At 38.1% G+C, this 25,257-nt stretch overlaps 1 protein-coding gene across 10 annotated transcripts in view; it reads right to left on the bottom strand.

Moving 5' to 3' along the window:
- Window positions 1-25,257, bottom strand: part of NEK1 (NIMA related kinase 1) — a 231,468-nt gene that overhangs the window by 119,642 nt on the left and 86,569 nt on the right. For 8 of the 10 annotated variants that reach the window (XM_067745387.1, XM_067745386.1, XM_067745390.1 and 5 more), the window contains 6 exons: window positions 22,615-22,674; window positions 22,317-22,376; window positions 22,175-22,222; window positions 21,614-21,688; window positions 15,924-16,087; window positions 2,709-2,811 (listed from right to left, as the gene is read on the bottom strand). In XM_067745387.1, the coding sequence (XP_067601488.1) occupies window positions 2,709-2,811; window positions 15,924-16,087; window positions 21,614-21,688; window positions 22,175-22,222; window positions 22,317-22,376; window positions 22,615-22,674 (510 nt within the window). Of the gene's footprint in view, window positions 1-2,708; window positions 2,812-15,712; window positions 15,845-15,923; window positions 16,088-21,613; window positions 21,689-22,174; window positions 22,223-22,316; window positions 22,377-22,614; window positions 22,675-25,257 lie in introns of all 10 variants that reach the window. The other 2 variants (XM_067745396.1, XM_067745388.1) reach the window with 2 other exon arrangements.

The following is a 25,257-nucleotide window of genomic DNA, read 5'->3' as shown; positions in this document are numbered from 1 at the left end:
AACCTTCGTGTTCACTTTAAGAACACTTGTGAAACGGCCCAGGCCATTAAGGGTATGCATATCCGAAAAGCCACCAAGCATCTGAAGGATGTCACTTTAAAGAAGCAGTGTGTGCCATTCCGTCGCTACAATGGTGGAGTTGGTAGGTGTGCCCAGGCCAAACAGTGGGGCTGCACGCAGGGTCGGTGGCCCAAAAAGAGTGCTGAATTTTTACTGCACATGCTCAAAAATGCAGAGAGTAATGCTGAACTTAAGGGCTTAGATGTAGATTCTCTGGTCACTGAGCATATCCAGGCGAACAAAGCCCCCAAGACACGGTGCAGGACTTACAGAGCTCATGGTTGGATCAACCTATACGTGAGCTCTCCCTGCCACACTGAGATGATCCTCACTGAAAAAAACCAGATTGTTCCTAAAGCAGAAGAGGAGGTTGCCCAGAAGAAAAAGATATCCCCGAAGAAATTGAAGAAACAAAAACTTATGGCCCCGGAATAAATGCTGCAAAAAGTAAATGCAAATAAAAGTAAAAAACAACAACAAAAAAGAGTACTGCCTGAGCGGTGGTGCCAAGTGCGTTCTAGACGAAAGGCTCTTCTCCACCTGCCTAGCAAAGCTGAGAATCAACCTTGAAAGACTCAAACTATTTTCAAGTAACATAACTGCAGCACAGAATAAATTTATTCATTTGTATTTAAATACAAAAAATCCAAGATAAAATACACAATGCCAGGCATCCAACCACAAATTACCAGGTAGGTAAAGAAGCAGGAAAAGATTACCCAAATGAAGAGAAAATCAGTCAACAAACTGACTCAGGAATGACACAGATAATAGAATTAGTGACAAGCTCATTAAAAAGGCGGCTCTAATCATATTCCGTATGTTCAAGAAGGTAGAGAAAAGTGTAAGTATTATAAAGACAGACATGGAAAGTATAAAAATGACCCAAATAAATTTTAAGAGATTAAAAAATACAGTATCTGAAATGAAAAATATACAGTGTCTGGATGCGATTAAGAGCAGAGCAGATTACACAAAGCAGACAAAAAGAGTAATGAACTTGAAGATACAGTAACAGAAGCTACCCAAAACCAAACACAGGAAAAGGACCAAAAAGGAATGAACAGAGCATCAGCAAGCTGACGTATGGCTACTGAGCACCCAGAGGAAAAAGGAGAGGAGAACAGAAAAAGATTTTGAAGAAATAATGGCTGAATTTTTCCAAATTTGATAAAAACAATAAATCCACTGATCCAAGAAGCTCAATGAACCCCCAACAAAATAAAATGAAGAAAACTACACCAAGATACATCTAAATCAATCCACTTCCAGTGATAAGGAGGAAATGTTAAAAGCCGTAAGAGAGAAAAGACACATTACACGCAGAGGAAAATTTAAGAATGACAGCAGACCTCTGGTAAGAACCGGCGTGCCAGGATGTAAGTGGAGAAACACCTTTAAAGAACTGAAAGAAAAAGAACTCTCAACCTGTAAGACTACATCCAGCAAAAATATTTTTCAAAAAAGAAGACAAAATGCTTTTTCAGACATACAAATGCTAAGCAAATTTACCAGCAGACCACCACTACAAATTAACATTTAAGTGTGAAGACAAAATAAGGACCTTCCCAACAAATCTTTGACAGTTTCTCTCCAAAAGGTTACGAGAGGATAGTCTCCATCATGAAGACAAACTGAGGGAGGACAGTAGTATATAAGGAACTGTGCTGAGGAAAGAAATGTGTAAATCTTGGTAAGTCTAATAACTGTTTTTAAAATCTGTAACTAAAATTCCAGATGCTACTAACATGGGAGAAATAGGGCAAGGGAAAACAAAGGAGGTTCTCCTCTGTCTATAGAGAGGATACAAATACAGATTAATTCCAGGTATTAGAAAAACAAGCTCATGGGTGTTACACATACACAGGGTAACCATTAAAAAATTTAACTATTTTTCTGTGATATTATTTCAAAGAAAAAAAATCCTAAATTGGAATAATTATATTAATTAACTCATAAAGATATCACTTATGGCCTTACAGTAAATCTAAGTCTAAAGAAAACATATTGCCATACAATTGACCTATTTCCTACGTGAGCATGATGCTTCACAGGTGCTGAGCTGACAAACAATCACCATGTGTTCTGTGGACAGAAGGTGAAAAGGCATTTGTGCACCTCTGCAAGTCAAAACTATTAACTACTGAAACGATGATCTAAAACTATTAATATTTTCTTAGGTACATGACTTAATTCAGCTAACTGGAATAATTAGAGGCTTTAAAATACTTTTGTTCCTAATTTACTTTTGAGTAAATGCACAGTTACATGTATATTTACCCAAATGTTTATTTTCCATTTTTCTTCTACAATTCTTTGCTACTTAAAAGTATTTAAAACCAGAAGCATAATGGAAGAAAAAAGTAATGTAAGAACTTATTTATTTAATATAAATATCTGGGTTGCTATACCTACTTCAACTCTTTTAAAAGGAAGGATACAGCTACGAACTTACTCTCAATTAACCAAGGAACAACAGAATTTCACGCTTAGCATAAAAGAAATAGCTGAAGAGAGGTTAAATGCTCTGCAAATGTTCAGAGGAAATGTTTATAAAGGATTACGACTCTTGGCGTTTATACCTACCTTGTTCCAGACCTTCACTTTGAATACTAACATGTTCAAAAATCTCAAAAACAAAATCCTACCATATGCCCCTCAGCCCGAGCCTTGTTCTGCCTCGCTTCCCGTCTTCGCTGTAGAAACTCTTCTACCTGCTTTGCTCTTTCCACAGCCAGCTGCCCCTTCTGCCTGAGGAATTTGGACAAATAGCAAAGTTAGAAATTCTGAACATTAAATATTTCAAAAAGTTTAAATTTACACTTATTCTACATATTTTCTTTAGAGGTATTTGCAAAATATTAAGGCTGATATGAAGTAAAGTCTTCCTCTGTAATGAAGAAATTGCTACACATATATTAGAATCTACCACTTAAATTGGAGACATTATTATTTTAAATAGAGGTAAAATTTCAACTGCTATGTTCATTTAATCTATTCTACTTATAGACATATAAAATGATTTCAGACTATACCTACAGAAAAATCTCAATAGTTTCCAAGTAGGTAAGCTTATTTCAGAACTCTGCATCAAAGATATCGATCAGTATGGAAGTAAGATTAAAGCAGCAGAGTAGCAACTTCAAAGCTCATCGAAAATAAGGAAGAGTTTGTGTGAATTTTCAAAACTGCAGTAAAAAGTAAAATCTGAATTCCTTGAATATCACAACTATTAAAAAGAAAAATGGATAGATTAGGGGAGAAAACTAAAAGCACGTTTATTTGTTTCCATCTTTTCCAGTTATGTTTCTGTATCCTCCTCTAACAACTATGAGAGCATGTAAACATGTTGGCCTTAGACGACAACTAAAAAATATCAATGACATTTTGAACATCTAATATATATTGTGTGGGACTTCCCTAACCAGTGGAGCAGTGGTTAAGGATCCGCCTGCCAATGCAGTGGACACAGGTTTGATCTCTGGTCTGGGAAGATCCCTCATGCCATGGAGCAACTAAGCCCATGCGCCACAACTACTGAGCCTGCGCTCTAGAGCCCGTGAGCCATAACTACTGAGCCCACGTGTCACAACTACCAAAGCCCACGTGCCTAGAGCCCTGTGCTCCGCAACAAGAGAAGCCACTGCAATGAGAAGCCTACACACCGCAACGAAGAGTAGCCCCCGCTCACCGCAACTAGAGAAAGCCCACACAGCAACAAAGACCTAATGCAGCCAAAAATAAAAAAACAAATTTATAATATATATTGTGTCTGTTACCGTGTACTAGGAAAGATACAAAAATAAACAAAACCCATCCCCCGTAAACAGAGAACTCATTGCATAGTATCAACTGCAGTAATTTTGTGAGTAAGGAAGAAAGATGAGAAAGTTATTGACTGCACTTCTCAGATATTGGCTACGAAGGCACACAAAATTACTACAGCCTCTGTGATGGACCATAACTAAGTTATGTTCAGAAAAAGATATGAAATAATGCCTTCTCTCTTCCAGTAGATTTAAACACTTCTGATTTTCATACCCCGAATAGTTATTTCTTTTACATGTTTTGTTAACAATTACAGTTGACCCTTGAACAGCACAGGTTTGAACTGTGTGGGGCCACTTAATGCGGATATTTTTCAATAGTAAATACTACAGCACTACATGTTCATGGTTGGTTGAATCCATGGATGCAGAGGAACCTCAGATATGGAGGGCTGACTATAAGTATATGCAGATTGACCCCCATATTGTTCAAGGGTCAACTGTACTGGGACATGCAAGAATCTTAAATATGAAATTAAATGGTAGAAATTTAAAATCTGATTTACCATAAAGCTATGGAAGACAGTGGCCTAAGATTCATTTAACTTTCATAGTGCTTAAAAGATATTCTTGTGAAACTCCATCATCGGAATTTTCTAGGATTAGATAATCTCTATAGCTGGTTCAGAGCCTTTCCAGTGTATTAATTTTGTAACCTGTAGCTTTACCAAATTCTTTGATGAGCTCTAGTAGTTTTTTGGTAGCGTCTTTGGGATTTTCTATGGACAGTATCATGTCATCTGTAAACAGTGACAGTTTTAGTTCTCTTCTTCCAATTTGGATTCCTTTCATTTCTTTTTCTTCTCTGGTTGCTGAGGCTAGGAAAATCTCCTTCATATACTGGGTTGGCCAAAACGTTCATTTTTCTGTATGTTACAGAAAAACCTGAACAAACATTTTGACCAGCTCAATATATAGGCAAGGCTGTTATTCTGGTCTGCTATAGCCCCATTTATATAAGGCTGGGCCTAAAGACGACAGATAAACTTTCAGAGAGTATGACACTCAGATATGTCATCTGAAACTGTACATCTACTGATAAGGCTCTTTTGAGGAGTCCTGGATGCTTACACCACCATATACAATTAGATAAAATCTCTGCTTTGTATCCTGACTGCACTGACTTCCTTTTCTAACCTTTATAAAAGTAAAACTTCTACAAAGTTTTTATGCTTGATTTCCCATTCTAAGATACTGAGTATCTCCAATGTTTGTCAGTCTGGGGCTCCAACTCAGCATATGTTAATTCATATTCACTGATTGATTTGATTCACTAAATCAAATAATTCAGCTACAAAGAAATATTTTACTAAGAACCTGATCATACACATAACAGCTTTGATTTAAAGAATGTTCACAGCATTTATGTAAATATAGTACTATCCATTCTATTTATTTATGTAATCTATAAGTTTTGCTTTACTGAATAGTTTTTTCCTAAGCTGGTTTAAATAAGCAAGTATATATAACTGGTTGCTTTCAATCACAAACTTAAAACCTGTAGTGATTTTTGCTTACCATTATTTCTTTTATCTTCTCATTTATTAAACAAATACTTATTGAGTGTCAACTATTTACCAATATTACATCTGTCTTTGAAGATATAAGATGTATAAAACAGAATTCCAGGAATGCAAGGTTGGTGCAACATATAAAAATCAATCAGAGTAATATACCTTATTAAAAGAATAAAGGACAAAACTAGTTTAATTGATTCTATGATTCCTTATAATATTTAAAAACCTATACTGTTTTCATTTTTCACATGCATTTCTGTTTACTACTTAATACATACCAAAAAGAAGAACCCATTCTCATATTCTTATTCCCCTTTCAGTAGTAAAACTGTACTGAGTTGTGAGCACAAACTATATACATGTGCAAGGCTCATAGGGATAGAGGAAATAGTCAATTAACTTAATAGTCATTTAATAGTCATTCTCTTCATTAAATGTCATTAAGAATTTATATGTGGGACTTTCTCAGTGGCTCAGTCGTTGAGAATCTGCCTGCCAATGCAGGGGACACGGGTTCAATCCCTGGTCCGGAAGATCCTACATGCTGTGGAGCAACTCAGCCCATGCACCACAACTACTGAGCCTGTGCTCTAGAGCCCGTGAGCCACAACTACTGAGCCTGAGTGCCACAACTACTGAAGCCCACACACCTAGAGCCTGTGCTCCGCAACAAGAGAATCCACTGCAATGAGAAGCCCGTGCAATGCAATGAAGAGTAGCCCCCGCTTGCCACAACTACAGAAAGCCCGCATACAGCAACAAAGACCCAACAACTACAGAAAGCCCGCATACAGCAACAAAGACCCAACACAGCCAAAAATAAATAAATAAAAGAATTTATATGTGTATACTCTTTTTTAAACAAATTAAATAGACCATATCTTTTGAGTTCCAAACTTATGCCACTTAAAATTAGTAGAACATTAATCTAGATTAATAGTAAAGGAATGATTAATATAAATACTATATAAGCCACAAATATACAGTAAGAAATTAGGAATCTGGAAAGTGAAATACAGAGACATTAAAATGAGTAAAAAAGAAATAATGAGACAAACTCTTTTTCATCCTGACAAGAGAAAAAAGGAAATTATTTTCTTTTTTTATACAAATGCATGAATAAATGGAAAGATATGGGTAAGATACCTCATATCCATGGCTCAAACCTTTTACTAAGGGAAATTAAAAATTCTGAAAGATGACTAAAAATGGATTTGTTTAAGAGGTGAAAGCAACATAAAAATGGCAGCAATCTAGGTAGCAGAAATAATCCGAGAAGTGAAAAATGAGTCAATATGGTTTAAGGTAGAAGAGTTGGGGTGGTATAGGGTTAATGAAATGAAAAAAGGATGTCGTGGGTGTATTCACTAAGCTTCCTCCTCTGTTTAAGCAGCATAATGTCTACCTGAGGGAACGGAATTGTTGTCAGCTTTACTCAAATTAAGCAATACAGAGGAAAAGACTTGGAAAAGTAAAAGCTCAATAAAATACAAATGATTAGAGGCACGCAATGGTTTCATAAGATGCTCTCACGTGATTGAGGTTCTAACGTTAAAAACACTGAATATAAGCTCACCCGTTGTAACAAACATACCACTCTGGTGGGGGACGCTGACAACGGGTATAGGGACAGCATGTGGGAAATCTCTGTACCGTCTCCCTCAGTTTTGTGGTGAAGCTAAACTGCTGCAAAAAGTTAGTCTTCAAAAAAAAATGCTAATTGAGGTGTGTTATCAAGACATGGATATAAAAAGCAAAGTCGGAGCCAGAGTTACTGATAAAAAGGGAAGAAGAAAAATAACACCATGAAAAAGGAAGAAGCAAATATGGGTTATCTAAAATATGAGGAAAAGATAACCTGAAGCACTCTTAGATGACTATAGATTTCAGTTTGCTGATTCAGTTTGAATCAGGGAAATGAACTGATTACATATGACAATAACAAACAAATTATAAAAACCAGAAGTTATGACAGTGTAGAGAAAATGCTCTATAATGCCAACAGTACTAAAAAGTTCAACAAAAGAATAGGGAGGCAGCTGCATAGTGCAGGGAGATCAGCTCAGTGCTTTGTGACCAGCTAGAGGGGTGGGATGGGGAGGGTGGGAGGGAGACCCAAGAGGGAGGAGATATGGGGATATATGCATATGTATAGCTGATTCACTTTGTTTTACAGCAGAAACTAACACAACATTGTAAAGCAATTATACTCCAATAAAGATGTTAAAATTTTTTAAAAAATCATAATATTCAAACTGGAGGAGACCCTGAGTATTAACTAATCCAACTTCTTGCTGAATAAAGTATTCTCATATTCCCATCTAAATATCCCTGACACATGGTCATTCAAACCCCTAGTGTAATACTTTCAGTTTGAGAGCACTGATTAAATCCCACAACAGCCCATCCACTAAACACACCTCATAATGGATGGAAATCTGCCTCTTTACTTCTAATCACAGTACTTCTACAATGTGGAAATACAAAGAAATCTAATTCCTCTTCTACAAGACAAGCCATCCAATTCTTCTGAACTTGCTCCTTTAAGCATGCTTTCTTTAAAGGTAGTGAAATTTTCCCAGCTTCTCTAATTTTCCTCATAAAATGTTTCAAGCCTTAGTAAAGTCAATATGGAACAAAAGTTAAGTGAGTGAACTTTGGCACCAAACTGTCCAACTTCAACTCCCGGTTTTACTAATAAACAGTTATGTGGCCTTCAAGAAATTAGTTATTTATACAGTCATTTATCATATATCAATTTCTTAATCTATAAAACTAGGAACAATAATATGTGCCTTGTAGCACTGGTGATGACTAGATGAGCTAATAATAATCAACTTTCATTATTCCTGGTACTTATGTTGTATAAAGTCACCGTGAATATGAATTAGCACATACTGAATGATTACCCCGAGGAGAATTACAGAGTTAGGCTCCTGACAGCCTCTTGCTACAACATTTTCGCCAATGGATTAATATACAACCTTGTTATATGTGTGTTTCTGTTTAAAGACACCTTATTACACGGTCCATTCATTAACACTGAACTCTCGGCCAACAACACTGTATCTCACACTTGAATGAAGCTTCTCTGATACAAATATTTCCTCCATAAGGGAACATCACAGCCTTCTTGCACTTAGGAACACCAGACAGCACTTCAGCACAAGGCGTGAGGGCCATTTTAAGCAATGAAATCACCAGCAAAATGCCCCAAAATGCAGAAAATGCAGCTGAGCAGACTATGAAAGTACATTTGTTCATGAGCGCTGAAACAGGAAAGCAGAGCTGGCCTTGCTCCCGCTCAGCTGGGACTTGCGCACTGGGCAACTCAAAGTCCCTGGAGCTCTGCACATGCCCAGGAATGATCGTGAAGGGACTTGGAGTACTGATGTGCGTCTACACATAAATTTTAGCAAGCAGGCAAATCCACAAGCACACAATCCACAGGTAGCGGGAACTGGCGAGGCATGTAAATCCCTGCGCGGTGGTCTTGGTACAGAGTACGCAACCCAGCAGCAGCTCCTATGTTTATGTCACTATCATCATCCTCATCATCACCATCTTCATGGGCACATGCTTTGTCAATATTCTGTTGTGTGACCAGTAGTGAATATAGTGAAAACTTCATTTCCTCCATTACTTTAATTTAAAATTTTATATTTTTCAAAAACTTCTTTAGCTCCTAAGAGTAACTGGTACTAGTCAGGGGGTAATAAAATGGGCACAATCATATACTGTTAGACTGAGCACAAATTTGCACAGCTTTTGTAGAAAGAAAATTAGTAGTATTTAGTTAAATAAGTTTAATTTCATAAATTCAATAAATTTAGTAATATTTCTTTCTAGAGCCTTCATAAAGAACATAACAGAGCAACTCCTTTAATCCAGGAATTACCCTTCTAAGATTGTATTCTACAGAAATAATGAGAAATAAAAAATACGTTCAAAACACAAAGTGTTCAAAAAAGTGAAAAATTACAATGTATTATATTAGAGGATTTGCTATATAAACTATAGTTAACAGCACTGGAATCGAATACAGACATCAAAAGTCCCATGAAAACAATTTTTTGCATGGGAAAATTTTTATGGTAAAAATGTTAAATAAAAACAGATACCAAAAAAAAAAAAAGAAACCCCAGCAGATAAAACTTTGTGCATGATTTGATCTCCTCTAACTATAGAAAAAGAAATATGAACAAAAGATGCAAAAATAGACCACAGTCTTCATAGTGACTGCCTTGCAGGATGAGCAGTGATTTCTTCTCCTGTTTCTAACACCTACTGATACCTTCCAATATTTCTAAAGCTAATCTATATCACCTTGGTAAGCAGAAAAACAAGACCAAAAAGCCACTTTCGATTTTCCTTCAGGTTTTCTTTTTCCTTGAGCGAAAGGGAGAGAAAAAAGAGGTCTGAACATTTGGCTGAGAATCCTAAGTGAAAGGGGGACGACAGGATGGCCGGCTGCCACTATTTTAAAATCAGGAAATATGTGAGCTTTCTTGACTTCAGCAAAGGAAACAGCATTAAAATGGAACTTGAGGATTAAAGGAAGTAAAATAAATAAATGCCTTTGAATAAAGCAAAACACTGGCATGCAAAGATGACACTTAATGAACATTGTGGTACATGATTCTTTTTGAATTACGGTTTTCTCAGGGTATATGCCCAGTACTGGGATTGCTGGGTCATATGGTAGGTCTATTTTTAGTTTTTTAAGGAACCTCCCTACTGTTCTCCATAGTGGCTGTATCAATTTACATTCCCACCAACAGTGCAAGAGGGTTCCCTTTTCTCCACACTCTCTCCAGCATTTGTTGTTTGTAGATTTTTTGATGATGGCCATTCTGACTGGTGTGAGGTGATACCGCATTGTAGTTTTGATTTGCATTTCTCTAATGATTAGTGATGTTGAGCATCCTTTCATGTGTTTGTTGGCAATCTGTATGTCTTCTTTGGAGGAATGTCTATTTAGGTCTTGTGCCCATTTTTGGATTGGGTTGTTTGCTTTTTTGATATTGAGCTGCATGAGCTGCTTGTATATTTTGGAGATTAATTCTTTGTCAGTTGTTTCGTTTGCAAATATTTTCTCCCATTCTGAGGGTTGTCTTTTCGTCTTGTTTATGGTTTCCTTTGCTGTGCAAAAGGTTTTAAGTTTCATTAGGTCCCATTTATTTATTTTTGTCTTTATATCCATTTCTCTAGGAAGTGGGTCAAAAAGAGAAAAACAAATACCGTATGCTCACACATATACATGGAATCTTTAAAAGAAAATGGTTCTGAAGAACCTACAGGCAGGACGGGAATAAAGATGCAGACGTAGAGAATGGACTGGAGGATACGGGGAGGGGGAAGAGTGAGCTGGGATGAATTGAGAGAGTGGCATGGGCATATACACACTACCAAATGTAAAATAGACAGCTAGTGGGAAGCAGCCACATAGCACATCAGCTCGGTGCTTTGTGACCACCTAGAGGGGTGGGATAAGGAGGGTGGGAGGGAGACGCAAGAGGGAGGGGATATGGGGATATATGTATACCTATAGCTGACTCACTTTGTTATACAGCAGCAACTAACATAACAATGTAAAGCAATTATACTCCAATAAAGATGTTAAAATAAATAAATAAAAATTTTTTTAAAAATGTGTACCAAATATTAAAAGATAGTCTGTCTTAGAATAATTTCATATCACACCAGATTGCAAACAAATGAGTCCTTGTACCAAGGTGCATTGGTAATTCCTGGATATGAATGACATTAAAATGAAAGTACTGATTGAGAAGGCAGACCCACTGAATTCTCCAGGCTGGATATACAGCTTGCTTCATTGTTAATGGCACTTGTGTGTTCACACAGTTGGAGAAACAGACTTCTGTTCGTTTGTTGCTTTCAGTATGGAATACTTTATACCAATAAATTTTAAAATGTTAAAAAAAAGACAACACTTTAAGTGTGACAGAGTAGGAAAAGTTATTGATCTATGACAGTGGAAAAGGATTACAATACATATGTAAATATGAGACAGTGGGTATTAGTAAGTATGAAGTTAGGAGCATATCACACACACAATAGTTGAATTCTTCTCTTACCAATGATTACTAGTTATAAAAGGTAAGGGCATTTTTATTCTTATAGCAATATATAATTATACTAGTTTGAAAGCTTTTTATTATTTTTCTTTTTCATTCACAAGGAGTTTGCAGGAGAAGCAAATCCTTCAAATGTGTTTAAACTGGCTGATTTATCAACGTGTTTTAACTTGCTTCTTTCCCTAATTTAACCTACTGGAGTGTATACCTTAGCAGGATCTGAAAATAAAATAAATAAATTTGACTTCTTAATATTGAACTGTAAAACGAACATATTGAAAGAAGAAAGAGCTGTAAAGCTGCCCTCACGAGACAAAATGGCTTGCTGACCAAGGCAGAGTTGTGTGAAACCTGGTTATACTAACGTTATACATAAAAGCCCTAAGATGAGGACAGCGGTAGAGGCACAGTGGTGGTGATGGCGACAGTGATGGGGGTGCCCGAGCAGCTCCCTGAGGAGCCATCCAAGCAGCAACCCAGGGGGCTCTCCGGCTCACAGCTCAAGCCTCACGAGGAGACCCACGGCGGGATGTGAGAGCAGCCCAGACCACAGCTAGCTGAGGCTCGGAAGAGCATGGTGATCAGCCTGGGTACGTCCCCTAACCGGTGGTCACTCATCACTGAGTTTTCAACAGTTGTCAACAACATAAAGAAACGACTAATACAATTTTCACAAATCCAAATTTATTTAATCCCAAAGGATAATCTGCATGCTAAGATTGTGTCACCCTACTTTTTTCATATTAAAATGTTCATTCTTTTACCAAAGGATGGAATTAGGGCTGAGAAATTTTTTTTTTAAATGAGCTTACTTGGCAAATTAAAAGTTGGAATCCTCAATCAGGTCTCCAATTTTATTTTATTTTTCATTTTATAGACCTAGTAAGTACCTGTCAACCTAAACCAACGCCAGAATAGTAAGTAGGAATTAACCAGGCAAAAATTTGGGCAGAGGGAGCAGCAGGTACACAGGAACAAGGATGAGGAAAAACATGTCTTTTAAGTCTGCACTCCCAGAACTCTGGAAAGAAAGAGCAGAAGATAAGGCCAAGGAAGTACACAGGCCTCCAAGAGACCCTGCAGGCCACTTAGGGGCTGCAATTTGATCCAAGAGGCAATGAAAGGTCATTAGTTCAAATTTTTAGTGTATGCTATTTACAAACCTTTTCCAAGGGTATATTTATTTGGTCAGATAATTTTTCAGACTCAAAACTACATCAAATTCCCATTAAGTTTTCTCTAAATCAAGTTAGTTGTAGCTATGGTCTACTGAGATTATTTTGTTTCCTGATCAATCATACAACATATCTACTATTTCTTTCCACTTTATGTCTTCTGGAAATATGACTATAACCTTTGAATGTTTTTTCTATGTCCTCTTTAAAAATGGAGATTAGTTACAGGAGGACGCGCTTCTAAAACTTTTTTAATTTGGACATCAAAATATTAACCAGCATCCTCTGAATATAATTCTTTAACCAATGACTAATCCACCTAACAATTTTTATTTATATTTCTTTACCATGTCTACACTGAGACACCCTGGCAACAGTATCCTGCTGAAGTTTATATACCCTACTAGGTATCTAAGTAAATTTTTCACAATGCCTCTACGGCCAAAAGAAATACCTAGCGGTCCCATTCATTAAACAGTTAGGTCAAAACTGCTTAACAGTATGGTCTACACTTTGTCCAACAGATGTAGTTACGTTTCCCTCACAACTGTAAAATATCCAAGGCACTGTGAGGCTCCAACTTGCCTCAGCACACAGGTTGAGAACTATAGCTCTAGCCTACAACCCTAAAAAGAAATAAAGGCTGTATCTGACAAAATCCATTCTCTGTGAATTTATGCTGCATTGCAGTGATGACTGCTTCCTTTTGTCTTTTCTTTTTTTTTTTTGCGGTACGCGGGCCTCTCACTGTTGTGGCCTCTTTCGTTGCAGAGCACAGGCTCCGGATGTGCAGGCTCAGTGGCCATGGCTCACAGGCCCAGCCGCTCTGTGGCATGCGGGATCTTCCCAGACCGGGGCATGAACCCGTGTCCCCTGCATCGGCAGGCGGACCCTCAACCACTGCATCACCAGGGAAGCCCAACTGCTTCCTTTTAAGATGTTTGCAGGCTCTACTTTTAATCTTGCCTGGGATGAACATGAAAAAAACTACTCTAGTTTTTAGAATCTGCCTTTTGAAAATTATATGATACTTGATGATCTCCAGTTTGCTACCAATTCTTCCATTTTCTACGTCCTCACATAAAACCAAAATAAATTCAATGAATATATATGAAAGCTCATTCAGTATTTGGTATCATGTTTAATCTTTAAAGTACCCAATATTTTAAAATTTTATAAGCAACTAAACCAATAACTGTTTTGCCTGTTCACTAGTAGTATCTCAAGAAGCTGAGAAGTCCTTAAAACTGTGCTCGAGGAGCTGAACTCTACACTCAGACGGAGTTAGTTTAAATCCTACCTCCGCCACTTACTAGTGGCCTGACCATACACAGGTGTTAAATCTCTGCAGGTCCTAATTTCTTCATCTTATTAAAAGCGTGATATCTAATTCAAAGGGATGCTGTGATAAGTAAATATAACTTGGTACATAATAAGTATGCAATAAATAATATCTATCGTCAATAATAACAAGTTCAAAGCAACATAAGAAAAGGTATACTATATGTTTGAGTACTGCTAAGCCCCCCAAAGTTAGCAGAAAGGAAATGATGAACGATCTCACAATCACAAATGGTTGAAAAGCTGAAAATTAAAATATTGAAACTATATCTGATGCTCAAACAAAGACTGAATGGAAGTTGTGTTCTAGTGGAAGAAGTAACTGAGATACACAGTCATTGAAGACAATATGAAACAAGTGTAAATGTATGTGAACATTTCAAGGTTATACGGGAGCCTGATGCAAATGGACCAAACTAGTCCATTACTCGTCACTCCAACTGTGAAGAACCAAGAAACCTTATGGAAGATGAACGGCGTGAAGAAGCATAACATAGTTTTCCCTATTTTCTTTATACTATACACATTTATTTTAAGAGATCTGATTAAAATTAAACAAAAAAAGGGGCTTCCCTGGTGGCGCAGTGGTTGAGAGTCCGCCTGCCAAGGCAGGGGACACGGGTTCGTGCCCCGGTCCGGGAGGATCCCACATGCCGCGGAGCGGCTGGGCCCGTGAGCCATGGCCGCTGAGCCTGCGCGTCCGGAGCGTGTGCTCCGCAACGGGAGAGGCCACAACAGTGAGAGGTCCAGGTACCGCAAAAAATAAAAAGCCATACAAATTATATAGTAGAAAGGTCAATAATACCAGAGGATAAAACCCCACACAAAAATCTTCTTTACCATTTCATAAAAAACATGCATATGTGGAAGTCTGTAGCCCTCTTTTCTCAAAAATGGGAAGTATTTACAATTAGCTTAACACTTCAGGCTACTGTACATAATTCATAATGTTAATTTGTATTCCCCTCAATTATTTACCTCTGCTCAGCTACCTTTTAATAATCTTTTATAATTGGGAGAGCCATAAAGAGTTTTATCACACTCAAAAGTATTCTCTGTAAAATGACAAATTAAATTTTCACAAAATGGTATCTGCTCTTAACTGGAACGTTTTTATGGAAGAAATAGGAAGGTCTAAAAAAACACATATGCATACTTTAAAAAAAGGAACTATGCAAGTTAAAACTACTGACTGCAACCATATTAAATTAATTAATGGAAGAAAAGAAAAAACCCAATGAACAGGATCATAGTGAGCCATCAATCAGAGATGAACATGCAGAGGAAGACAAAGAGAAAAGTGGGGTTCTAAGTAATGAGGAAAAGGAAGACCCAAAGGCATGTCTTGGATTTCTGCATAGAATGTAATTCCATTTTAAATATATTCTGATTTATTTAAAGCAAGTGGATAAAGTTATTATAACCATATGTTGGTTCAAAGTTATCACATGTTCCTTTAAATAGTATGTGCAGCCTATAACATATATAAGCTACAAAAATCAGGCTGAAGAGCTACATGTTTTCCACATGTAATCAAGGGCCAAATTTGCACATAAGAAAATGACTGCATCCAGAAGGCAAAAAATATTCTATGTATAATGGAAAAAACACCCAGAAGGTGTAGGTATTAGGCTGTACATGGCCTAAGACAAATTTACAAGCAAGGGTGAATTTATGGATCATCACGGTCCAACCTGTTTATATTGGCTTGTTTAGACACGGCCTTCAATCTTTTCCAAGTTTTTCTAAGAGCATCGGCATCAGGGGAATGGTGATGACCTGCAGCCCCCTTGGGAAATCCTGGATGTACTCCAGGTGGGATTCCTCTGCCAATAAATACGCATGATGACTTCCATTACTTTCCCTAAAGCAAAGCACAAGCAACTTCTGCAGAACATGCCATACCTTTCTGGAAGCCTTCGGCCATGTCTTTCTCCTTTCCACTTAGCTTCATTATCTTCTGCTCTTTGTTGCTGCATTTGATCAAAAATGGCATGGTAATGTTCATACTGTCCGCGAGATGAAAAAGATGATGGAGCCACAGCCCCTCCACTGCCAAAAAGGGGAGCCTAGGAATCAAACAAAGAGCTCTCACATGCTTGTCTCACAAGACCTAAAAGGTCTGTACTACCCTCAAAAGAAAAAAGTAAATTTCAACACTTGACTCTTAGAAAGCAATTACCTAATTTAACATGTTTTCCTACTATATTATAACCATTAACAATCAAAAACTAGTATACTTTGTTACTAACAATAAAGCTTAATTCAATGTAACTAAAATATAAACTATCACTAAATTTATGTAACTATGAAAAAACCTGGTCTTAATGAACAAGTTTTGAAACAAGTTTCTAGTATACATTTTATGTGATCCCATCCTATTAAGTTTAAATATGTATAGCTTATAAATAAAACAGAGCCTGCTTTTGTAACACTCAAAATTATATCTAACGAAAACATATGGCATTTAACATACCCCAAATCCAATTCAACAAGCAATGAGGATATAAACACCACTGAAACATACTCTAGGTGTAAATAAAAGAAACAAAACAACATACCAATCCTTAAGCAGTTGACAAACAAACTGGGAAACAAAGTGTAAAGCTTGAAAAACATTTCATTTCCTGTAGTAAATGAGTGGCCACAGGCACACTGTAAAGTAGTAAATACTGAGCAAATTTACAAAATAGAAAAAAAAATTACGAGAAATAAAAATTCCAAAAAAAAATCACTGGAGAAAAATATTATTCAATGCAGCCTTGAAAGCAATGTAACAAAGAAAGAGTAAATGATTAAATATGAACCATGGTATTAAAGTAAAACTTAAAGTAAAAATAAGCACTGGAGGTGTATGTTTAGGTGTTGGCAGTACGGGGGAAAAAGGATGCAGGAAGACATAAGAAGTTAACTAGAAAGAAGGCAGATAGGAAGTGTTATTTGGTCCTAAAAGGTCATCACAGGTAACTACCCTCAGCTGTGCGAGTTCATAGAATAAACAACAGAAAGCACGCATACATTTTCTAGCAGGAAAGTGCACTAAAACAGTTTCTTAGAAGGTTGGTGGGACTTCCCTGGTGGTGCAGTGGTTAAAAATCCGCCTGCCAATGCAGCGGACAAGGGTTCGAGCCCTGGTCCAGGAAGATCCCATGTGCCACGGAGCAACTAGGCCTGTGCGCCACAACTACTGAGCCTGCGCTCTAGAGCCTGCGAGCCACAACTACTGAGCCCACGTGCCACAACTACTGTAGCCTGTGCGCCTAGAGCCCGTGCTCTGCAACGAGAAGCCACCGCAATGAGAAGCTCATGCACCACAACAAAGAGTAGCCCCCGCTCACCACAACTAGAGAAACCCCGTGTGAAGCAACGAAGACCCAATGCAGCCAAAAATAAACAAATAAAGTTTTAAAAAAAAGGTCAGTAAGTCAAATTACACATGATAAGCAAGAATAAGAGAGAGAACAAAGTAGAGGAACTAATTAGAAGGCTTGCTGCACTGACACCAAGCCAAGAAGCCTGCGAGCAAAGAAAGGCAATCAGAGAAGAAGTCAACGGTGAAGGGAGCTGTGGGTTCTCTGCGGAAATAACAAAGGATGAAGGCAAAGGCATAGGACGCAGCCTCAGAACACACGCACCCAAGCGCATGGAAAACTCACAGAAAACAGAGATGTCAGGATGAGAGTTGAGTAAGTGTAGAATGTTACAGAGGTCAGGGGGCAAGAACTGCACTGCAAAGAGGAAATAGGAACCTCAGAGGCAGAGGCCAGCAGCACCAAAACGAAGACAAAGTGACATGACTCAAGTGGAGGGGCAGCACTCAAACGCAGATGAGAGCAGAAGCCAGAACACTGCCCGGAAAGGGAGAAGAGCTTCCAGGTGACGACATCCTGAGGAAGAAGTCTGGCTAAGGAAAATACGAGAACCAAATAAAAGGCATTTCAGTGTACCCAGTGAGGTAAAACTTGTGTTAACATCTTGACGCAAGAATTGTGTACAGTATTATAAGAAAGCCTGATTTTAAAAAAAGTCAGCTCAAGATAAAAATAGAAAACTGATTCAAGATGCTTGAATAGCAAGAGATGAAAGTTGCTAGAAATAGGGAAGATACTTCATTCGGCAGGAAACTCCATCAAGGTGATTTTCATATACATTTTCAAAATGTGCATCTCAGGGCAAGATTATCAGAACCACAATTCTGGTAAAAGGTGGTCATACCTCCTACGAGCCTGGTTCCTCGAGTTTAGTCTGGCGCTAATATCAACTTAAGGTTGAGTGTTCTAAGGTTTCTCTCTAGCAAAATCAAATGTATGTACATATCTCTGAAGATACCTATACTCAAAATAATGCTGAAAACACTGTACTAGAATACTGAAACAACAGGATCTTTTAAACATGACTTTATTCACCAATTATAAGCGCAGGTTGATGTTCTGACACATACAGACACTCTTGGAACCACTACCACAATCGAAACCACATCCATCACCCCAAAAGGTCCCTCATGTTCCTTTGCAGCCAACACCCCCTCCCTCCTTCTAGCAAACACTGATCTGCTCTCTGTCACAGATATTGGATTTGCCTTTTCTTATCATTTCATACAAATGGATTCATACAACGTGTACTCTTGTGCCTGGCTTCTTTCACTCAGTATGCTGTTGATTGACCCATGCTGTTGCATGTATTAATAGGCTATTCCTTTTCAATGCTGAGCAGCATTCCAATATATTGTCAAACAACAGATACACTCATATATAATGGTTATCTATATAATCAAACTATATATGTGGAACATTTCATAATTTTTCTAAAAACGCACTTTCATAAGAGATATATCAAAAATGGATAAAGCATTGAAAATCAACTACAATTTAAAAAAAGAAAAAAAAAACCTATCAGAAGAATCAAAAAGAAAAAATGGACAAAGCAAAAAGTCCCAGATTTTGCAGATACTAAGTAATCAAGGACAGAAGGTTATTTATACTGTGCATAATGTCTTGGTATTTAGAGGTATATAATAATAGAATATTAACTTTGAAATATTTCCCTTAATGTTTAGTTTTTGTTTTATCTTTATTTTGGGGAATCTCCTTAATTTGATTCACATTTTTACTGAGCTTCCAGGTCCTTATCAACTGTACAGAAATCAAACAGCTGAAGAAGTTAAATATTTCAAACCTCACAGGGAATAAGTACAGAAACTAACATAGACTTTGCTTTACGTCATGGAAAATAAATTGTTTTATTAACCCTCACAGAAAGCAGTATAGAAGTTTATGAAGCGAAGCAGAAACCTATTAAGCACATAGTATCTCACACTGTTGAGAAACTATAATCAAACATTGGTAAAACTGGACTTTAGGATTAAATATGGCTTTAGACATCATAGGGAAAAAAGGTGCTTCACTGCATAAAGAAGATATACGCAAAGGGAGAAGAAAAAATAATCAAATTCTCAACACCAATCGTGGACTGATACAAAATGCTTGGCAAGATCTGAGGGCCTGCACTTTGGTAAGATTTTACTTTCTAATCATATAAGATATGGGGTTAGTTATTTTAGAATGGGCCAAATTCTGTCTGAGTCATTCCTTATCACTCAGGAGGTTAAAAGTTCAATTTCATAGTAAATTGGATAGTACAGTACAAAAATAGTAAAGTACAATTTTAAAGATAAAACTGTATTACTAAAAACTGTATAAGTCTATATTAATACAGAACTAGAAAAAGTGACTCCTACTGGGTTATTGATATGTAATATGAAAAATGTGTCATCTCAAGACACTGAAATACAAACCAAGAAAGCCAGGGCAGAACATGTATATCTACATAAACAGATAAATTTTTATTCAAATCATATCTTTCAGGGAAAAAGAAACAAGAATCGTAATCATTTCAACTTAACAAATATCTACTGGGCACCTAAATACCAAGTTTACTGAGCAAGGTCAGGCGAATTCACAGTTTAAAGACCTTAAGTAACAGCTGATTGGATTATACAAATTAAAACTGATAGTACAGAGGAATAATAGTATGTATTCATTTTTTATTGCTGTGTCATAAAGTACTACAAACTCAGCAGCTTAAGACAGACCCATTTGTGGTCTCAGGAGTCTGGGCATGGTTAGCAGGGTCCTCTGCTGGGGGTCTCACCACGCAGAAATCAAGGTGTCAGCCAGGGCTGCCACCCTCATCTGAGGCTCAGGATCCTCTTCCAAGCTCACTGGTTCCTGGCAGAATTCACTCCCTTGTGGCTGTCACGGCTAAGGTCACTACATTCTTGCTAGCTGTTGGTCAGAGACCACTATCAGCTCCCACAGGACACCTGTGCTTCCCTGCCACGTGAACACGTGCTTTTTCCCAGGCCAGCAGAAGCTGTCTCTCTGACCTTCTCCCTTCCAGGCTGCTATGAGGGAGGCTTATAAAATAGTGACGTGACCACAGGAGTGGCTACCCCATCAGCAGGGCCATACAACACAGCCTAACTAAGGGGCTGCGACACACCCTGTTCACAGGTTCCCCCATGCTCCAGTGGAGGGATAACATCAGGCCTGACCCCTGGAGTCAGGAATTTTGGGACCACCTTAGAATTCGGCATGTAAAGGTTGTTATGAGGGCGAAAGAAGAAACGCAAGATTCAGACTGGCAGAGCAAGGAAAGGAAAAGGAGCTTAACAGGTGAGTCCTTGCAGGCCAAGCTCAGGCACTGCTCTTGAAATTCCTTCCTCCTTCCTTCCTCCCTCCCTCCCTCCCTTCTTTTTCTCTTTCTTTTCTTTTTCTTTCTTTCCTTTCTTTCTTTCTTTCCTTCTTTCCTTTTCTCTTTTTCTTTCTTTTCTTTCCTTCCTTCCTTGTCTTCCTTCTCTTTCTTTCTTTCTTTCTCTTTCTTTCCCTCCCTTCCTCTCTCTCTTTCTTTCTTTCTTCTTTTAAATGAAGAAATTAAGGCTCAGGAAAGTTAAGTAACTTGCCCAAGGTTGTACAGTGTGGATCTGCCCAAAGGAAATGTCTAACTTAACCTACCTAGGTAAATGGCTGGTTAGGTCACTGGTTACCTAGGTAAATGGCTGGAGGTAGGAGTGAGAGTGAGGAGGGACGGAGGGTGCTTTCAGGTAAAGACTAATACAGGTGTCAGGACGTAGCTCCAGCAGGCCACACACAGTGGGGAAACTGCAGTACGGTCCTTAGCTCAGCATGACTAGAGCGCATGGCACGACCAGGATGAGTGCGGAGAGACTGGCAGGGCCCCGCTTAGTACGGGTCTTCTGAAAACGGAATCTTCAGGTCTGCGTGAAGCTAGAGGAGGACTTTAGGCAGAGTGGAGACAAACTGTATTTGATTTTAAAAAGATGCCTCAGGCAGGAATGGTGTACCACAGCCTTCACAGCAAACTTTTTATGCAACTTTAACAGTGTCACATATTAGTTATCAGTACAAATTACATACCAAATATGTGCAGGAAGACTAAGGAGTCATAATAGATGCTGAAGAACTCTAGTAAAAAGTAAGTGTATCCCCCCAAAAAGCCAATTGTATACCTTTTCAAGAGCAGGAGGAAACTGGAGAAAAAGCAGTAGTGTAAGTACACTGGCACCAAAGGCCTACCTTCATTTCACCACTTCCACCAGCACTCAGCACGTTTCTCCATCCTTGTTCCCTGGCCCTATTTATTTTCTCCAACTTTTGGGGAAAAGAAACAAACAAAACACCATTTAAATATTTAGTATAAAGTACATGAAATACATTTAGAAATAAAATGGAATCAGTTTATCCCTTTAAAAAAAAAAAGGGCGGGGGGGACTTCCCTGGTGGCGCAGTGGTTGGGAGTCCTCCTGCCGATGCAGGGGACGCGGGCTTGATCCCTGGTCTGGGAGGATCCCATGTGCCGCAGAGCGGCTGAGCCCATGTGCCACAGCAACTGATCCTGCGCTCTAGAGCCCGCGAGCCACAACTACTGAGCCCGCAGGCCTAGAGCCCGTGCTCCGCAGCAAGAGAGGCCACCACGATGAGAAGCAAGTGCACTGCAGCGAGCCGTGGCCCCCACTCATCGCAACTAGAGAGGACCGGCGTGCAGCAACGGGGACCCAACGCAGCCAGGAAAAAAAAAAAAAAGGCGCATGTGTAGGAGGCAGTGCAGCACAACGGGGAAATGGACCATCCTCTTACCCTTTCCTTTTCTTGCCTTTTCATCTGTTCAGCCTTCATTAAACTAATCTGTAACAAGTTTTAAAGACAAACTTTTTAGAACTCTTGAAACTATTATCCTCTCCAACTTGGCAGGGGAAAAAAGTAAGAGCGAAATAACTACCTGATCCTTTTGTTTCTTTTCTTTTTCATTCAATTCCAACCTTCTCTTCCTTACTGGTTCCTTAAATAAAAAAAGAACATTTTTTATCAATAATAAATATTACTTCTTCTAGTTTCATCAGTAAAGCTAGCATACCAATGGTAGACATATGCCCAGGGAGGTTAAAAAACAGAAATAAGTTAGTAGTATTTGTTTGAAAGAAATAAGGAGGAAAGGTTTGGAGGTTTTATAAGATTTGTTTCTTCTTTTATAATTATTTTTACAAAGCTTTAAAATAAGCAGACAGATGTCTTTATACCTCAAACAGTTTCCTCCTTTCTTCTCCAGGATTCACTTTCTTCACTGGACTTTGATGGGCCTGGACAAAAAGTAAAACTACAAATTAGATAATGATTTTGAAAAATTCAAATGTATGGAAATTTAAAACAGGAAAAAATGTAAAGCCAATACTGCCATAACTGTCTTTCAAAATATATTATCCCTGGGGCTTCCCTGGTGGTGCAGTGGTTAAGAATCTGCCTGCCAATGCAGGGGACGTGGGTTCGATCCCTGGTCCAGGAAGGTCCCACATGCCGCGGAGCAACTAAGTCTGTGCACCACAACTACTGAGCCTGTGCTCTAGAGCTGGCGAGCCACAACTACTGAGCCCGCGTGCCACAACTACTGAAGCTGACGCGCCTAGAGCCTGTGCTCCGCAACAAGAGACGCCACCGCAATGAGAAGCCTGCACACCGCAACAAAGAGTACCCCTGCTCGCAGTGATTAGAGAAAGCCCACGTGCAGCAATTAAAGCCCACACACAGCAATGAAGACCCAATGCAGCCAAAAATAAATAAATTTTTTTAATAAATAAAAATAAAGTCACCTATAAAAAAGTAGATAAAGGACACACACAGAGGTTAGCAAAAATAAAGGAAATAGCCAGTAACTACCACCCAAGTCAAGGCACAGAATACTGCCAACAAGCAGAAGCCCTCCACCAGAGAGCTAGCCACCATCCTGACTTTACTAATCACTATCTTGCTTGTCTTTATGGCTTTGCCAATTATGTATGCCTTCCTAAGCAATACAGTTAATTTTCTGTGTTCTGAGTTGTATATTAATGGAATTACACAATATATATTCCTTTGTATCTCACTTCTGTTGCTCAACATTGTTTTTAGAATTGTCCATGTTATTATCTGTATCTGCATTTGTTTTCTTCATTAAGTAATACTCCATTGATGTTGATTCCTTTCTTGCATAGTTATCTCGCACTTTTCTCAGCAGGTCTAAAGTATTTGAGAATTGGGAGACTGGGATTGACATATATACACTAATATGTATAAAACAGATAACTAATAAGAACCTGCTGTATAAAAATAAATAAAAAATTAAAGTATTTGAGGGAGTCTGTCACTATGTCTCTCCATTTCCTTTTCTGATTATTCATTTCTTCATGCTGAACTTCTATCAGGCCACTTTACTGAATTCATTAGTAATGTTCTGCTGCTTCACTAGGATTTTCTACATAGGGAATCATATCATGTGTAAATGTCTGTTTCCTCTTCTCTCCCGGTATTTATGTTTATTTCTTTCTCTTTTTAATTACATTAGCTAGGCTTCTGGAATAACATTAAATAATAGCAATCATTGCAAACATCCTTGTTTTGCTCCTAACTTTAATGTAAATGCTTCCAATTTTTCCATATTATGTATAATGCCTGACATGGGTTTCTAGTATATATAACTGTGTCATGTTAAGAACTTTCCCCTCTATTTCTTGAATGAAAGAAATTTGGATTTTTAAAATTTATTTATTTATTTATTTTTGGCTGCATTGGGTCTTCGTTGCTGCGCGCGGGCTTTCTTTAATTGCAGCGAGCGGGAGCTACTCTTTGTTGCGGTGCGCAGGCTTCTCCTTGAGGTGGCTTCTCCTCTTGTGAAGCACGGGCTCTAGGCACACGGGCTTCAGTAATTGTGGCATGTGGGCTCAGTAGTTGTGGTGCACGGGCTCTAGAGCGCAGGCTCAGTAGTTGTGGTGCATGGGTTTAGCTGCTCCGCAGCATGTGGGATCTTCCTGGACCAGGGCTGGAACCTGTGTCCCCTGCATTGAGAGGTGGATTCTTAACCACTGCGCCACCAGGGAGGCCACTGTATCATTTTTAAAAACCATTTTATTGAGGTACGATGGACATACAAAAAGTTGTACATGTTTAATGTATACAACCAAAGAAGTTTTTTTTTGTTTAAACTGTTAAATTCTACTCAACTTTCAGTATCTACTGAGATCATTTATGTATGATTTTCTCAACTTACTAATGAAGTGAAATTAACCAGTTTCCTACTGTTGAACCATCCTTGCATCCCAAAATGTATCCTATTTAATAATTCTTAAATCATTCTTTTGATAAATGGTTTGAGTTTTTGAAAAACTTCTTTTAGGATTTCTGCATGTGTGCTCATAAGTATAATTGACCCATGGATTTCTTTCTTTTTTTATCTTGGGCTAGCTACTCAATTTTGTGAGCAATGTTAAGCCTACTGTATGATCAGTGTTTCAAACCATTCAAAATACAATTCTATATACCAAAAAAGATTAAAAGTATTTACAGGAAACTCTAGTCATTTATCATGAACCAATTTTAAAGTTTTCAGCTACCTTAGGAAAAAATGAATATAAAAAGACACACTGTGCAAAATTATTTACCAATGTTGGGCTTCAACTCAAAGGAAAGCAAATGCTACTTTAAAAAAATTATTTCAGTGGTCATTTACATTATTAGTAAAATAATTCAGCATTTGATTATATCATTAAAGTGTCTACACTAACAATTCCATTTCAATAGCAGCTGTATTTTGGCAAAAGTCAATGTTATGAAATTACTCTCATATACCACTTATTGCTTCTACTTCCTAAATTTTGTAAAATGACCATAATGGATAAGCACTAAAATTCTAA

This window comes from Pseudorca crassidens, chromosome 7 (assembly GCF_039906515.1).
Source record: "Pseudorca crassidens isolate mPseCra1 chromosome 7, mPseCra1.hap1, whole genome shotgun sequence".
Classification (NCBI taxonomy): domain Eukaryota; kingdom Metazoa; phylum Chordata; class Mammalia; order Artiodactyla; family Delphinidae; genus Pseudorca; species Pseudorca crassidens.
Note: the sequence above shows the minus strand (reverse complement) of the source record. Positions and strands in the feature narration are given on the sequence as shown.